The sequence below is a fragment of the Rhea pennata genome, chromosome 5 (genome assembly GCF_028389875.1).
Source record: "Rhea pennata isolate bPtePen1 chromosome 5, bPtePen1.pri, whole genome shotgun sequence".
Lineage (NCBI taxonomy): Eukaryota > Metazoa > Chordata > Aves > Rheiformes > Rheidae > Rhea > Rhea pennata.
Window position 1 is genome coordinate 52,662,680 of NC_084667.1, and position 16,964 is coordinate 52,679,643.

The following is a 16,964-nucleotide window of genomic DNA, read 5'->3' on the forward strand; positions in this document are numbered from 1 at the left end:
TTGGCAGATGATGGGGTCAGAGCACATTAAACTCCACACAACATCAGGCTGTGCTTGCATTTCTGCATGACAGCTCTGTCCTGCGTCCGGTGTCCTAGGGACAAGACAAAAGAGCAATGCCAGCACATTACCTCTGCCTATAGAGTCTGGCAAAACATACAGCCCATCTGGCTGATTTATGCCAGTAAAGGAGCCAATTCATATTTTCTATATATTTTGGCCTAACATCTTGACTGTGACATATAACCGTGGCCAATTTCAGGCTGGAACCAAATGAAAAGAAACAAAGCTGACCCAAGAAACATAAGGGAGAGGCCAACGAAAACGGTGACTTCTAAGCCACTGAGAACACCGCCCTCTCCAGGCACTGCAGGCGCTGCAGGCACATGCAACGCTTAACGCAGGCCTGAGAAGAGTGCAGATGCTATTAAGCAAACTGAAAACAAGCAAGCCTTCCAGGTAAGGAAAGACACTCCGTTATACTACGGACTGAACTCTGCACGTTATGCCGCAGGGAGGTAGAGCAGGAATCAGTGATACAACCAAAATCCCTGAGGCTCTCAGCAGCACGCTGGGAACAGACCGTCATCCACAGCCAAAAGAGATGCCAGCGGAAAAATGAGAGAACAAGTCTCAGAGCCAATGGATTGAGGCAGGGTACTTGTGAAGTCCATCAGACTTCCAGCACCATTGAGTGATTTAATTTTTTAAAAAACACTGTAGTTGTCTAGTTGGCAGGACCGATTTGCACGACAGCTATCCCCCAAAGGACAGCTCGCTCAGGCTGCTCCAGAGCAGACAGAGCTAATTGGTACAGAGTGGCTTTAACTGATCTGGCACTGCTGAAATCCCTGGAAGTAAGACATAATAAAGGCAAAGCAGCCACAGAGCCCCTCATATTCAACCGCTTTTAGCAGCAAGTCTAAAGAATCATTCAGAGATTAACAGCAGGGGTCAAAACCCTGCCCTGGCCAACACACGTCTGAGGATATGGCAGGCTGGGCACAATTACTGCTCCTCTGAGGTGAGTCACATATAACGTCCTGCCAACTAGCTCTTGCTGACAACTGAAGTCTATGTATTATCTGGCTCTGAGCCCAGTGACCAATAAGCCCCAATTCAGAGACCAAGCTTAACTGAGGCCATTAAACCAACCAGAACGCAATGCACCAGTTAAACCTCTTTGCCTTGCATACACTTTCATTCACTCTGCAGTTTTCAAAGAGAAAAATCAAGGGAGATGGGATTCCTGGGTTCTTGCCACCTCATGTACCAAAGCATCAGATAACTCCAAGGAAACGGGAAAACTGAAACACATGATGAAATAGAGAGGTCACCATCTACAGGCATGACAACCTTCCTGTGACTGAACTGCTGTCTGTACACCTAACTAGACTCAGATGTTGTCGCTTTTGTGCTTACACTCCTTCTCCGCATATGACCAAACCGTATTTTGCAATATGACACACTCATATTGCAGCAATATGACAGCTGACCCCCTCCACAGGCCACTGTGCTTCCCTTCTGGCTCCCAGCCTTAGCACCGAAGAAACAATAAAACTTTAAATCACCCCCTGATAACCAGGTGATGGCACTTCTACAGACTGAATCAGCTTAAGTTCAGGCTGAAATTGGAACCACACTCAAACACTCCTGCCTGCCACCATTTTCACCAGGAAGACAATCTGCTGAAGCAGCTGCCTGTTCCTCCCCGACAATGCACAAGAAATCCTTGCCATGGTATCAGGATTCCCACAGAAGAAAAACACGGTACCAAGCTCAAAATATCCCTGCTCATAAGTCACTTCAGTTTATTCTGGGCTGGGCTCAGTGGTTTAGGCTCCAGACTAGATTAATTTAAATCAAATAAATTCACTGGCAGAACTTTCCGTCCAAGATCCTAAAGTCTTCACAAAGTCAATGGGTACCATAAGCACAGGTCTAAGAGGAGACAGTTAACAGGTCTCCAGTTAACTATCCAGCTGCCTATCCAGCATGACTGTAGTTCAGCCAAGTTCAGTTGTGGCTCTACTGCAGTTATGTTTATTTTATTTTCCCTTCCCACATCATTGCACATTAATACAATTAGTCAGTGATGCTTGAGAGGCATTGAGACGTAGAATGACGGACTTGCACTTACTGCTACACTTTGCCATACCCTAGAGCCTGCTATTTTTCACTTCACTACACAAAGATGCCAGTTTTCTTAACGAGATGCCAACTTTCTTGGCTTACATGTTATATTTCTTGGTTCAGTTTTACTTATTTCTGTAAGAGTAGTAGAAGCTCTACAAATAAATGAAACACTCGCCTGTGCTTTAACCACTGGTGCACACTACTCCCACCCTTCACTTAGTGAGGAATGAAAGAATTAATAATCCAAGCCACAGAAGGCTCAGTTTACCCTGGTACAGACAGATACATACAGCAACCTTCTCTATCAAGCCAACTCCTTCACCACAAGTGGATTCACTTCAGTGAAAAGCAGCATTCACATCCTCATTCTCCATGTTTACCAGTGGACATGTTTCTGTAGGAATGACCATACTGATGGACATGGCCATAGGGACGAGCTGAATCTTGCCTTTCCTCAGTCCCAGCCCATTCTCTGTGCTGGTGCAATGGTTTCCTGAGGGAGGAAGTAGCTCTGAGTGTTTTCAGATGGACCTTTTTTATTCATGAATATTTTATGGTCAACTCATTCCTTTAGGAAGATTGTTGGGGTTGTGAATAGCTCAGGCCATCAGACTCAGAAGGACTGAAGCTGGGCCCAGAAGAATTGTACTTATGTGCGCCTGGAGCATGATGTGGGTTTATCCAATGGGGCAGTGCTATATTAAGGAAGTCTATATTCCACAGCGTTACTGGCCCTTCTTCATCCCCTGGCATATGGTGCTCTGTCTTAATACATATAGTTCATATTTTCCAGGTCTTTATTTTATCTGGCTTATCTTGTCCCATCATTGTGTTGGATAATCAATGGAAAAATATTCTGAATTTTGCTAAAACATGAAATGAGCACAATAGAAGTAGACAGTGTCTGAAAAACAACAGAATCAAATAATCACTGAAAGCTTTTGTAGTACAGGCCTTCCTAATATAAACTGAGGAGATACTGATGGAATTCCAGGATTTCCCCCTTCCTCTGATCCATATAGAAACATAGACAAAAGCTTCCAGTGATTTCCAAACAGGTTAGTGCACTAGGCTAGTAAATAGATTCCATATACCTCATTTTGCGCTTCAGTGTTCTCGGATTATTAAATCAACCCTTTAAAACAACCCAGGAAAATAATTATTATTTCAGTCTATGCAGAGTGACCTGGAGCCCCAAAATACCCAGCTGGTTTGTCTATGGCAGAGTTAGGGACCAAATGCAAAATCCTCTGGCCTAAGCCTTAGCCACCACTTACAGCTTCTTGAAATGCTTCAGAGGCAACTTTCCTGTTGCTATAGCAGCATATGAGGTCCAAGTTTATAGTTTCCTACATGACAGAAGTGAAAAGCATCTTGTGAACAAAGGTGATGCAATCACGGTCCTTATTGTAAGCAGATGTCACTCCGTCACACAAGCCTTCAGAACGCTGCCCCAAACCTTTTGCAAAACCTATCTTCATGCTTTTGGTGTCTCATTGATTTGGACAGATAGCAGTGTTGCCCTAACAAGACTTGGCCCAACTAGGCATGGCCTTCAGGAACTGGCCCTCTGAAATGGCAAGAGAGATCGCCTCACAGACCAAGAGGGAAAGAGAAATATGCAGAGCTGGAACAAACAACATTAAAAAAAAAAAAAAAAAAAAAAACAGTAATGGGAGTGGATTGCATTTATTTTCCTTTACACAAACCCTTCCATGACACAATCTGCTTGCTGCATTTCCCTTCTTTTCTTCCTCCTGTTTCTATATCCCCAAAGAAGACACTGTAGAAAAGTCACTATTACGAAGCAGCTTAGGCATTGGATAAGGAGTTCTGGACTACCCCCAATCCGGCCATGGGCCTGCTGCATGACTTGGGCACCTCATTTCACTTCCGTGTATCTCATTTGACTCCCCTCTCACCAGGCACAGACATCTGGTTTCTTTATTTTGTTTGAATAATAATCTAGGCATAGGCTGTTCTTAATAAGGTTGAACACAGGTCAGTATGATTCCAGGCTTGGATGTGGTTTTTAGGTATGCCTGCAGTGTAAAATGCCTCCATGCAAACATAATGTTTTGAAGGAAGAAGTTTCACTCCACGAATGTAGGAATGGGGACCTGTGAGTGGGGAGGGCCTGGCAGTCTCTGAGAAACAAGGAAAGGTGAAGTAGTGACCACTGCACAGATTAGGCCTTGGAGAACAATTCTCATTTTTGCTTGCAAAGAGTATCTTTCCTTTTCCCTCTATTCTCCTGCTTCTCACTTTCAGCTTTTGTTTTAAAAATAAAGATGATGCCTTTCTTTATCACTTCTTCCTCTGGCCTCTTCCCTTCTTTCTCTGTCTCCAGGTCATGTGCACTTTGTCTTATTCTTACACCATTTCTAACATTGGCTTCCTTTCTTTTCTGTCTGCAATTTCTCCAGTTCCTCCATTCAACCCTCTTAGATGCTTCCTCACGCCCACCATCTCATTAGTGCACATGCATTAATAGGAGAAAAAGCAAAAACAAGCGCCCACCCATTACAGTTCTTTCCACAATGCGCCGAAGGATCTATGTTGAGGCGTATTTCAAAGATCATTGTAAATCAGGAAACAGTGAGGTAGAGTGAAGGGAAATAGGAAAGAACTCTCAGCTTATGAATGCATACTGCAAGGACATGGGCCCAAGCTCCAGTCTAATCTTGCCAAGGGTTTCTAGACCAAGTTTCTTGAACAAAAAGGCATCATTATGACTACACATTCTATATTTTGAGAGAAGTATGATTAGAAGACAAAAAGTTCTAGAAAAGTCCTTGAGCTAGATGTTCTTTGCTATGTTTCAGATGTGGCCTTTTATCCCATCATTAACTGTGGTCATAACTCATTCCCAACCTGCTTCGGTAGGAAATTACACATTATGTGTGCAGTTTAACACTCAGTGCATTTATATGTGCAAGATGATTTTTAAAATTACTTTCAGTTGCTGAAAACCTTGTATCAGGACTCAAACCCCACATAAGAAAGAATTATCATAAAAATATTTCTCTGCCTATTGCATTTTAACCTGCCAGGGGCTCACATCATCCTGACTTTTTAAAGTTCTAATTTTTTTAAAATGAGAACTGACTTTTTTTCTTCTTCCCCCCTAATCTTGTGGTACCAACAGAGAAATCAAGCTAGAGTTTATACTATTGTATAAATAGTCACAAGGCATTTGTGCTAGGAAGGATTTTGTTTTCACAAAGGATGAGATGAGGAGGTAAGTTCCCCCGAGTGCTGAACAGGACGAAGAAGAGCTGGACACCTAAGCTCTGCCTATGACTTCGGATCAGAAAGGATGAGGCCTAAAAAGCTTGAAAGAGAGAGGAATTGATCACATCTTTTTTTGCTCTGCTGGAATAAATCAGACCCCAAGGGGGGGGGGGGGGATGTTATTTGAACCACCTGGGATGCACATTCCTCTGAGAGCCAGGGAACGTGGAGCCTTGACAGGCAAGTCAGATGCCAGGCTGAGACAGAGGGACTCTCTCACAGCCACCTTACGTTTCTGACAGCTCTAGCAATGTGAAAAAAAGGAAAAAGCTTGTTAAGGCTCATATTGCTTTCAGATCAAATTTTCATCCTGCTTCACTTTGGAAGTCTCTTGTACAAGCTCAGTGTTTCGGAGCTGTGTCTGCAAATCTCCCAGGGAAGGTTCCTGTGTTTCGTAAATTGTTTTGACTGGAATTCAAAGAGAAAGTAAAGATTTCTGTTGGCCTAGCTACAGAAAATGTGGCCCAGACCTGTAACCCCATGTCTGACCAGACAAAAATGTGTACTCTGTTAAAAACTGGAGAATTCTCAGGAACATTGGCATCAGAATAGCTTTGCTGCTCCTGAAGTCAATAGCAAAAAGTCTCATCATCTTTAATGGAAATACCTGTGACTAATTTTATTTGGAAAGAAGGTGCTGGAAAGAGATGCCAAAACACCAATATAACAAACCTGTAAGTTATATAGTGGCTCAGCTACTGGATAAAATATCTTCCAGTTCACTCTTTCCAACTATTCCACCACAGAATTAACCCTTGAAGTGCTTCATATCCTAAAGTCTTCCCGAGCGCTGACAAATAGGGAAGCACAGAGCAACTAAAGTATCATTAACACTTCCTTGAGTGACCTGGGGAAATTCCTGCGGCTGCCTGGGGACCTTGCCAAGGCTCCTTGGTATCTCATCTCTGAGGTCTTCAAGCACGAGGCTGCACATCACCCCCATTAACTGCATCAGAAGTCCTAGAACGGGGAGATCAGGCCTTTCCACCACCTCTGCAGAGAGACATGCAGTATTTCTTACTGTTTCTCCTGATGTCTACCCTTTCCATCCTAGGGCACCCTGATACAAAAATAAACACTGCATAAAGATGGTGAATGTCTCCAGAAAATGTCTCTAAATGAAAAAAGAAATCTTATCCCAGCAGGGACCCTTTAGCTCTGACCAGGTCGTGTTTTCATAAAGTTTTATTTTTCTTCCTCTTACACAAATGTGATCTATCATCTGCCCCAAATGAAACCTGATGTAGAGTTTCAAAAACTACTTCCAGCTAACTGTGATCCTCCCGTGGCAGTCTGTCCTTTCCCATCTATTCTTCTTAATGCCTGTATTCACCAAACCTTCCCTCACAATTAAATTCCCATATTTGAAAATCAAAGTGACAGAAACACTAATAGACAAAAGCACTGGCCTTCATGTTTCTGCCAGCATGGATAAGGAACATGCATGTCCCTTTGCAGGCTGGAAGTTCCACAGTAAAAGCTTCCAAATATCCCCTTGCTTTGATTTGTATGGTTTGGGTGCAGCACAGGAGACAGTCTAGGGGTTTCTTTTCTCCTTTCATTTTAACACTTCTTTGCTATTAAGATCCCCGTTTCCTGATTCAACAACACCAAAGCTAGCAAAATGAAAACACTCCTGGAAGCCTACCAATCAGTACATAGCACACTGAGCTTAATTAATTCACTTACATCAGAAGGACTAGTTGAAATTTTAAAATAAATGAATAGTGTGCATGCTTGTCTTTACTGTTAGCTCAACAGCTACTCAAGGGTTTCAAAACCCCTCATAAAATAATAGCTTTTTAAATTTTACAGTGTACATCAATACTAGTACTGGTTAGAAAATACCATTTTAATCACCTTGGAACATAATAGTGGCAATAATTAAAATATAGAAAAATGTGTCCAAAAGTGGCTGAATTTAAATCTGAACTCCCATATCTTCCATGATGGATCATAGTCTCCTCACCAGGGAAGAAAATGAAATGCATCATCTCAAACAAAGTCCTGCTAGAAATGCTAGACAAGAGGGCAGAATCAGCCCAAAAGACAGCTCAGTTATAGCTCTTGTGTTGTGCTGCAGCTGCTCTCCATAAAGAAATGTTTTGAGTCAAATGCAGTTCCTTAGTCAATGGAAACCGAAAATTCTCCATTGAAAGCACCTATTTTCTGTGTTTTGGGATGCATTTTATTTTTTGTCAAAGAACAGTTCAGGGTCAATAAAGATTTTGATAAAAACTCTGAAACAAACTGGATAAATAACAGATAACATATTTACTTTATCATTAGGACAACTGAGATACCAAATGAACAGTGGTTTTACAAGAACTTTGTGGTGGAACTACAAGATCCATCTCCTGGATCTACTCTGAGCAGTCACCAGCAATTAATTTGATTCTGGTATCCTGTATCCCAGTTTTGGCTCAAAATAAATATTTTGGCCAGTGGAATTTCCATTAATTTAGTTCAGAAAATCTCTCTCCATTTCTTCATAATTTGACATTATCAAAAGCCATTATCTATAGCTGTTAAAGCAATGGTTAGTGCTAACATTTGTGTTCTTCTCTCCAGACAAGCAAAGTATGTGCTCCAAAGACCTTATAGCCTAAGTCAAGAAAGCAAAGCAAAGAAAGAAACAACTCTTATTTATATCATTTACAGGAGGAATACCGAAGTCAAGAAATCTGAACGAGGTCACAAAAGGCCAAGAATTGAATTAAGGTTTCCACAATCCCGGACTAATGCTTCAAGTGTAGGGCCATGCTCTCTGTCAAGGTCAGAATCACAAACATAAGGCATGTTTCTGATGTACTGACAAAACACTTGCTATGGGAGGGCTACCATAAAAAGATTACTCTTCTCATAAAGATAGGTTTCCTGATTAAATAAAGAGGCTAAAACATGTTTCAGCTTACACTGAAGAATATATGAAATGTACAACTCACAACCTTTAAAGAACAGAACTTCAAATTACCAGGCTTGAGTGGCAAAAGAATAACTGAAGGACAATACAGAACAATAGTTTCCACAATGTCATACACGCTATAATATAAATGGAAGTCTAGAATAAAGTTTTCCAGCACTTACCAGCACACTGATTGTTTTCATCCAACTGATAACCAAATCGACAGATCAGAGGTCTTGTAACAGTAGGGTAGTTAGGAACTGCGCCTGGTGCTGGGGGCGGTGGATAAATATTTGAATAAGGATTCAGATATGGTGATCGATACACTGGGTTTGTTCGGGGTACGCATAAATAGCCACCATTCTGGTTGACACACACCATATCTCCTCTACAGGCCTCAGGAATAGTCCGACACTCGTCAATATCTGGAAGGAGATCACAAAAGTTAAATCAGTGATTGCTTCTTAATGTGACCCATCCAAAAAGAGGTCACATATGTTTTACTTGAGACTTTGCTAAAACTTTGGTACCTTGTTTGTAAGGAAAAGCTAATCCTTCCTTATGATTCTCACTTTGTAGTTAAATCACATTAAAACAGGAAAAATCCCATACATTCAACTCCTATGTTCTACTTGTTTTTCATCAGCATTAGAAAGTAGGGGAAGAGGGGAAAGCCTGCTTTGCTGTTCTATAAATGTTCGGTTTAAACACTGATTTACACATGGCTACAGCATGCTACCGCCTGTTCCTGCTAGTGGGCCTGTCCAAACCACAACATGCATATCAGGATTTCAAACACTGGTGGTTTGGTTTGCCCAGCTGTGAAACTTGGATCCTGCTTTGGAACTCCCAAGTTCCCTCCTATAGAAAAGCTTAGGGATGTTCAGATCTGGGGACCTGGTTCAGGTCTTTCTTGTTCTGATCAAGATTGTTGTTGTTGAATTAAATGCAGAAAGATGCATACAGTTTAGCCAAGCTGAGAATTTGTTTGGTTCTCAGAGCACAGAAATACTAAGCTGCAATGACAGGGCAAGCCGTCTGTTGCTGTTTTTCTCCTGATTGTTTTGAGTAGCTTTAATGCATGCGGAGCATGCTGCCCTGGAGACTTAAAGCCTCCCTTTACGTTTATTGATAAAAAGATGCTACATGACTAAGCACATGTTTCCCCTTATTAATCAGCAATTAATCAACAATTAACTTGGATTCTGACTGCTCAACGGGGATAGACTTTATCTATCTGTGGCCTCCAGATGGAGGCTGCCGTTCAAAGACAGCAAATCTTGAGTTTGGAGGAGAAAGAAGGAGAGTTAACAGCACTTGTTATTGGCAGCCGGGCTGAGCTCCCAAACACAGCTGAATGTGTCATCGTTATTTGAAAAGCACTGACAGCTAATTAGTAGCTCAGCAATATCAAAGATAGGTACATACTTGAGCTATGTAAATACACACACATACACATATATATACACACACATAGTTGTCATATAATGAGAACTTTTTCTCTATAGTCAAAACATACTAACAGTGGCACAACATTAACTCAATAGAGTCAGGGGTTTTGAACCCCAATTTAAATCCATTGATTGAGTTAAAATCCTACCTAAACATTGCCCAGAGGCACGGTCCAGGTCAAACCCATTAGTGCATTGCTGCTAAAAACAGAAAAAAAGAAGAGAGGACACTCAGTGACTGTGAAACGAGAGGGCTGCAGAGTCAAACAGTCATTTGGCTTATTACAAGGTAGTGCATTTTGCTCAGTGCTATACACTGCATCAGAATAGGGGCCCTTCCCCACAGGACAGAGAGCAAGGCATGAACCTGAGACCGTCGGCAGACACGCCAGTCCCTTGACTCAAAAGCGGACTCCCTCGGGTGGGGACAGCGTCAGGACAGTGGTCTCGACGGGGCTAACACAAAATGTGCTGCGGGCTCCTTACCGGGGGTTAACAAAGCGGTCACGCTCTTCTGGTTTTGGGTCTTGTTTTTGCCACAACAAAGACGCTCAGTGCAAAGATGCTAGCTAGCTTTTCTGAGTAACGGGCTCTACAACTCCATGCATAGACAATTCAGAACATAATTTGTAACAAGTTCTCTGTCTGACTGAATTGAAGCCATAGTTACAACACACACAATAAAAGTAAGGCTTTTCACTTATACCAAACCTTTTGATTTTAGAGGGTAAATGTTTACATGACAAACGCTTTAGGCACGTAAGATGACTGAAGGCCTTGCTTGTATCTTAGTTGCTCATTATCAGGGCTGGAACCTGGGGTCTTCAGCACCTAACGAGTGACCCCCAGCATTTCTGAAATGGTGACAATCCCAGTGGAGAATGTTTCAAAGCCCAGTAAAATGATCTCCTGCTCTCCCTAGTTTTTGACTGGGTCTCCAGTTATTTAGCAATGGGCAAGCAGTTGACACGAGCATAGGACCCTGCCAATAAATGGGTTTTACTGAGGAATGTAAGCCAGAGCTATCCAGAAAACACAAAGCACTGAAGTAACAGAGCAGAGGGATGGAGTGGATTCAAGGTTCTTCGTCCCCCTTCTTTTTTCTTTTGGTAAGTGATAAATACACTTATTTTGGACTTTGTGGAAGAAATCAGTGGGTAAAGCACTTTGCATATGTGTGAAAAGTAATAAATTGTAGATGAGAGACAATGTGAAGTGGATGAGGCGGTGGAAGGGACTGCTGGAGGAACCAGGGAGGGGGCACGGAACGAAACATACGGTACTGTTTGGAGTGTGCCTGTCATTTGCACATATGAACACACAAAACTACTGCTAGAAGCATCAAACACATGGGAGGGAGTTCTGCCTTCATTTATTTTGGCATTATGAGATGTTTGGTATCATGTAGTGGAGGCCAAGGTATTCTGGTAGTAGAAACTATAATCAGCCCCATGTTGTAAAGAATGTACATATTACATCTTTTCCTCTCTTCTGTGCTGTGCCTTATACACTACATTTAGGCTAGCTGAGATAGTTTTTAACAAAACAATTTTTTTTTGATAGTAAATGATGATTTAGAAACACTGAAACTGGTGTAAAATCTGTATCAACAATTTTCTAGAACTTCATTCAGAAAAGATTCCAATAGTGTTGAAATGACCTGTTTCAATGTCTTCAGAAAAAAAATGTTGCTATCTCTTTGCTTTCAAGTAGCTTTCTGCTTTGCCTTTTAAATTAGCTTATAGTAAAAAATGTTTTTATAAAAATCAGAATGGAAATAGTATTATTTAAATTATAAAAGCAAAACCTTGAAGACTTCACAAAAATTCTCCAGGGGCGTGAAAAGCATTTCCCATCTAGAACTAAAGCTCACAAAAATAGCAATAAGCAAGCCATGTGCAGGAATTTATCAATGTAACGGAAAAAAACAACTATGTTTCAAAGCCTTTTGGAAAAGGTATTTAGAAACACAACTCTGGACATTGAGCATATCTGAATTATCAAGTAGGATCCAAGCTTAACATGCCTTTGGGAACTGTTTTTCCTAATTTAAAGTCTACTTGGTGCCCAGGAACACAAAGAACTAATGCTTCTGCTATTTCAAGAACTGGACTGTTCTACTTCCTTCCACCCTCAAAAGCCCTGCCTCTCGAACAGAAATGGCTTGGGATAGGAACTGAAATGAAGACTAAGATGCAGTCATCAGACTTGCAGTCCAAAGTAAAACGGCTTAGGACACAACTCTACAGGATTGCTACACACCGAAAATGTTTGGTCAGTAAGTGTTCAAAACATGGATGTTCTCCACCACAGAGCTGAGCTGTCCTGGCTCCTATGGGATGGCTTTTTTCTATTCACTTTCTCAGAAGCGCTCAATTCAGAGGCAGAATCAGCTTTTCAGTGAGGTCCAGGTTTCTACAGGGATATTTTGCTGAGTTGGCAAGGATGAGTCAATAAGCTCAGCCCGTGTTCAACTCCAGGATCCCGTTGGCTCCAACTCCTCCCCTTTAAACCCTTAGACCACAGAGCTTCCTCTTCATGAAAACCCCAGACCACAGAGCTTCCTATTCACCTGCTAGCCGGATAAGTCTTGTGCCTATTGCACTTCGGTATAAAACAGTTCACGGATCTCTGTATGCACCTCTCACCTGTGCTTTTCCAGGGCTCGTAAGGCAGACGGCCAGTGTGAAAGCAGTCAGTATCCTGTAATGTGCATAGAAAATAGGCTGAAAATCTTTTGATATGCGGGCTTGTTGTACAGAATTAAATATACAAGAAAAAAAAATGTATCTCTAGCAAAACTTCAGTGCATTCCAGAGTTTTGTTAACATAAATTTGACCTCTAGATAGAGAATACTAAATCCATGGGCCAGATTCAGACCTCAAAATTGCTAATCTTACTATGGTTTAAGCAAGTGGGATCAAAATCAGATGATACATGTCTATTAACTAATCTGTTTTTTAATGACACCCGATACAGCAGGTGTTCAATGAGTAAGTGCGTAACATTCAGTAAAGCATTTCTGCCTCTCTCTGATACCTTTCCTTTGAGAATATCCAAGTTTTTCATGCACATAATGCACATTTTACAGATGGGTAAACCAGAGCACAGGCCCTGCCTAAGCTCACAGTGCAACTCATTGGCAGGGCTGCAGACATGTCATGCAGGAGGTCCTGAATCCAAGCCAGTTGCTCTAACCGCTAAACCGCATTTCATCCCCAGGAGACTACACTTGAGATTAATCCATTTTTTAGGGCCAGATTCTGTCCCTTTACTCAATCTTGAGTAATATTTTGCTCTACAAGTAGACATAGTGTGCCAGGTCATCAGCTACTAGAAGCTGCTATCTTCAATGGGGCCTTCCCCAGTTATATCATCTCAGGATCTAGTGGGACTTACTGGGTTTCTTCACTGCAACTGAAAGAATAGTAGGATCCCTCACTAACGGAGCTCTGTGGATATACCTAGAATTCTTTTCCTAGAGAATAAAATTCTCTGGTCAACTAACTGCCCCAAATATCTATTAATGGACAGAAGATCAGGAAAGAACAAAATGAAATGTATTTATTTTCTATGCACTATGGATTCTGGTGTTTTGCTGATGCCTTGTATAGAATTTCTTCTCAATACAATTAAACCTACAACTTGCTTGTCTTGGATTCTAGTTCTGAATGGCAATTATATACAGTATATTTCCCACAAAACCAGTACAGGAAGCAAGGCATAGTTTAGGTAGCCTTAGTTCTGCTACCCAAGCGAGCTGCCAACTTTCTCTCTTAAAGCTGTCTCTGATTTCCAGTGCAAACTGAGCTGCTGAACAAGACCACAAACGTATTAGACAAAACTACTCCCAAGCAGTAACGGATACATTTGAACACGGTATGTTTTTAATGTGGAGATAGGCACAAGCTCTGAAAAGCAAACAGGTCCCTAAGATGGTTGTTCATGGTGCTGTGGGGACAGCCTGTGCTTGTCTGGCAACTTCTGAGTGACAAGGACAGCCAAATTCTACACAGACCCTTCCTTACAATCAGATGCAAAGCATTCAAAGTACAATATTATCCATTTAGGCTTGCACTTCATTTATTAATTCCTTGAATCTTTCTGAAGGTTTGTTTAAAGTATGCACTGGATAAAACGACTGCATACTCACTTTGTGTATGGCAAGAACGGCACTAGAAGGAAATAAAACAGGTTATAGCTGAGCGTTAACATACCTAGCAACAGGGCTACATTTTACATTACTGTAGAGCAGTACACGCTAACAAAATCCACTATAAACTTACTGCAGGCAAAACTCACTTTCGTATACAGTTTTTAGTTTCAGCTGTTAGAGGATGATGTACTCTTTCCTCTTGGTTTGTGGGAGGGTGACCTTATTGCCTCATACGTGTTCTGTCTGCAGCCACCATTGCAATTTACCCATTACTTCTGATCTCAGATCCCCCTGAGAATTATTAACAGACATGCAGCACAACCTATCAACACTGTTTTCAGCTGGTCACAGTAGCCTGCCTAGCAGGCAAAATATTTTAAATTAGTAATTAAGTATTGCAATAGTAACTAATTAACTTTAAATCAATTACTGTAGCCAGTGGGATGGTTTGCTGTTGCAATTCAGTACTCCTGCAGATGCTGAGGCTCCTAAAGCGTAGGATAAAAGCATAGATCGAGAAGGAAATCGTTAAGAGAGAGCACAGCTTTTATAACAGACAGATTATCTTTCCCCACCTCTGACCATTAAGATCCCGTCTCTTTGCAAATGGCTTTAGCAAGTGGATTGGCATACTGAATCCTCGCCACAGATATTTTCCACAAGTAGGTTTCCCTTCCGTAAGTAAAGAAGTTTCATGCATAGCACTTACCTTTTTAATCCTTGCATGTCCAAAACCGTTGAGGAAAGGTGGAAAAAAAACAGAGTCTGTGCTGATGAATAACTAGAAAGTGTTTCCAAACATTACCCTCTGCTAGCACTTCAGTTCCTCCGTCATTTATAGTCCAAAGAATGAAACAGCAAGTAATGGAGAAGATCAGGAGTCTGTACCTCCTCAGACACTGGAGAGAATACAGAGAAAGCACCTGGTTTTGCTTAGTTCTCTTCTGTAATTCAGCATTAAACCAATTGGAGGAGGAATGTTAAAAATGAACACTTCATTTTCTAAGTATGTTAAACAATGCAAATGGGGGCCTCAGCCTGGGGACAGCTGGTTTAGATTACAAAGCTCACCAACTGGCTAGACTCCTCACAACAATCTCGAGGAGCCTGCCAGGATAAAGCACTAACAGCTTGAAGGAAAGCCTCTCCCGCTGCAAACTTCACAGTTAAATACGCCTCAGAGCAGAGAGCACCGTTATTGGACAGAAACACTTATCAAGGGACCGGAGAAGGGAAGGGATTGTTTTCCTTGCTCTGAGAACAAAAAAAAAAAAAAAAAAAAAAAAAAAAAAAAAAAGTCAAGCTTTTTTGGGCCCCTCTAGCCAGTGTCTCGGACAATGAATATGCAATGCTTGCTGCTTTGTGCCAAGGGCATACTGATGAAAGTTCTGGCCCTCGGGAGGTGAATAACTTGAATTCATGACAATCACAACTACGGGAACTATATAGCTTGGAGATTATTTGAAAACAGGAATAAACAAATTAAACATTCAAACGAAAGCAAATGCTTTGTCTGAAAACACTGACCCTTTTTGAGCTGACCCCACACTTAAGGGAGCAGTCTGTGAAACAGAATATTTCTCAGGAAACGCATATATTGCAGATCTCCAGTTATGACTGAAGAAGAAGGAAATAAAGTACTTTTTCAGGTGTTTTGCAATTTTGCCACAGGCAGAGCTCTAGTAGGTCAAGCAGGACATTTATTAGATGTGAGAGGTAAGCAATCAGATGCTGCAAAGGTTATGCTAGATCCAACAATGAACACTGAAATTAAGTAGAGACATAAAATGAAGACTTTGATTTTCTTGGAAAATCCTTTCCATCTGAGGAAGCTCTTCTTCTCCTAAAGTGGAAGGTCCAGTAAGATAAAATCTATCATACATCTCTACATTGCAAGTGGAGAAACAGATGTTGTAACAGATAGTTGTAAAAGTGGCCTCTAAGTGTGGGTATCTGGCTTTGGATACAAAGATTTAGCTGTTTCAGGCCTCCAAACACCAAGCTACATTGATGCCAATAGGAAATGCCAGACCTCAGTACCTCAGTAACTGGCTGCAATTGTCCAAATGATTTTTCAAAAAAATTACAGCACCAGAAGCTCAGTGCCATTTTGCTGGTTTGTGTCTTAGTGACTTGCTTACCTCACTTGCATTGCATGGAAAACTGAACACTCTCCTAGAGTTCTTTGAACCATGTCAGTACCTCCGCAGCTAAACAAGAACTGAATCACTCGTTTTAAATAGAGCTCCCAAAGGCTTAAGAAACTGCACACAAGAGACTGCTGAAGGTGCTAACTGGGCATGCTGTGAGAGAAAAGTTTTGTCATGGGTCAGAAAACAGATAAAAGATGGAAAGCAAAGACTGGGCAAATGTCACTGTGGAAGAGGTTAGCAATGAGCAGCCTCATTGTCCCGTAGTAGGTCCAGCGCTGCCCAGTGCACTCGATGATTGGGAAAGGTAGCAAGTCTTAAAGTAGCAATGCTTGCTGTATTTTAGGTGTGTAAAGATCATCTTTGAATGATGAGGAATAATCAAATCAGATGTTTTGAGCATTCATATTTGTAGGTGAAGAGTTTGTTCCATATGCTTGCTGATACTCCACTTGCTGATCACCATCACATGTCAAAATCATTGCAAACATGCTAAAAACACCTTATGGAGGCAGTTTCACATCGTATGGATGCAGTTCCCAAGTCTGCTCCCAAAGAATTGCCTCCAGCTAAAGAATTTTATTCAGCAGCCAATTGGCAGATGTGCACTAGGCACTGAAGACAGGAGGTGTATCCAGACTTGACCACCTAAGCAGCTCCTTTAAAAGGAATACTGCACAAATGTTTTGATTTTTCCTGTCTCCATCTGACAGCTGGAGTGGATAAAACCCAGCGTACAAAAAGTGTACCAAACCACAACTTGGCCTAGTTTAGAATGTGGTGATTTTTTCCCCCCTTTTTTTCCCCCCTGAATAAAAGGATTTGATGTTACAGCTAAGTGAAATTTCTGCACTACCTTCCTGTAACTGTG

General features: G+C 41.5%; 1 protein-coding gene across 1 annotated transcript in view; it reads right to left on the bottom strand.

Annotated features, from left to right (window-relative positions):
• FBLN5 (fibulin 5) overlaps positions 1-15,105 on the bottom strand; it is a 54,789-nt gene extending 39,684 nt beyond the window's left edge. The window contains exons 1-4 of the mRNA XM_062576195.1: positions 14,653-15,105; positions 12,435-12,489; positions 9,936-9,987; positions 8,518-8,760 (exon numbers count right to left, since the gene is read on the bottom strand). Coding sequence (XP_062432179.1) covers positions 8,518-8,760; positions 9,936-9,987; positions 12,435-12,489; positions 14,653-14,669 — 367 coding nt within the window. The 5' untranslated portion in view covers positions 14,670-15,105. The remainder of the gene's footprint in view (positions 1-8,517; positions 8,761-9,935; positions 9,988-12,434; positions 12,490-14,652) is intronic.
• Positions 15,106-16,964: the final 1,859 nt, after the last annotated feature.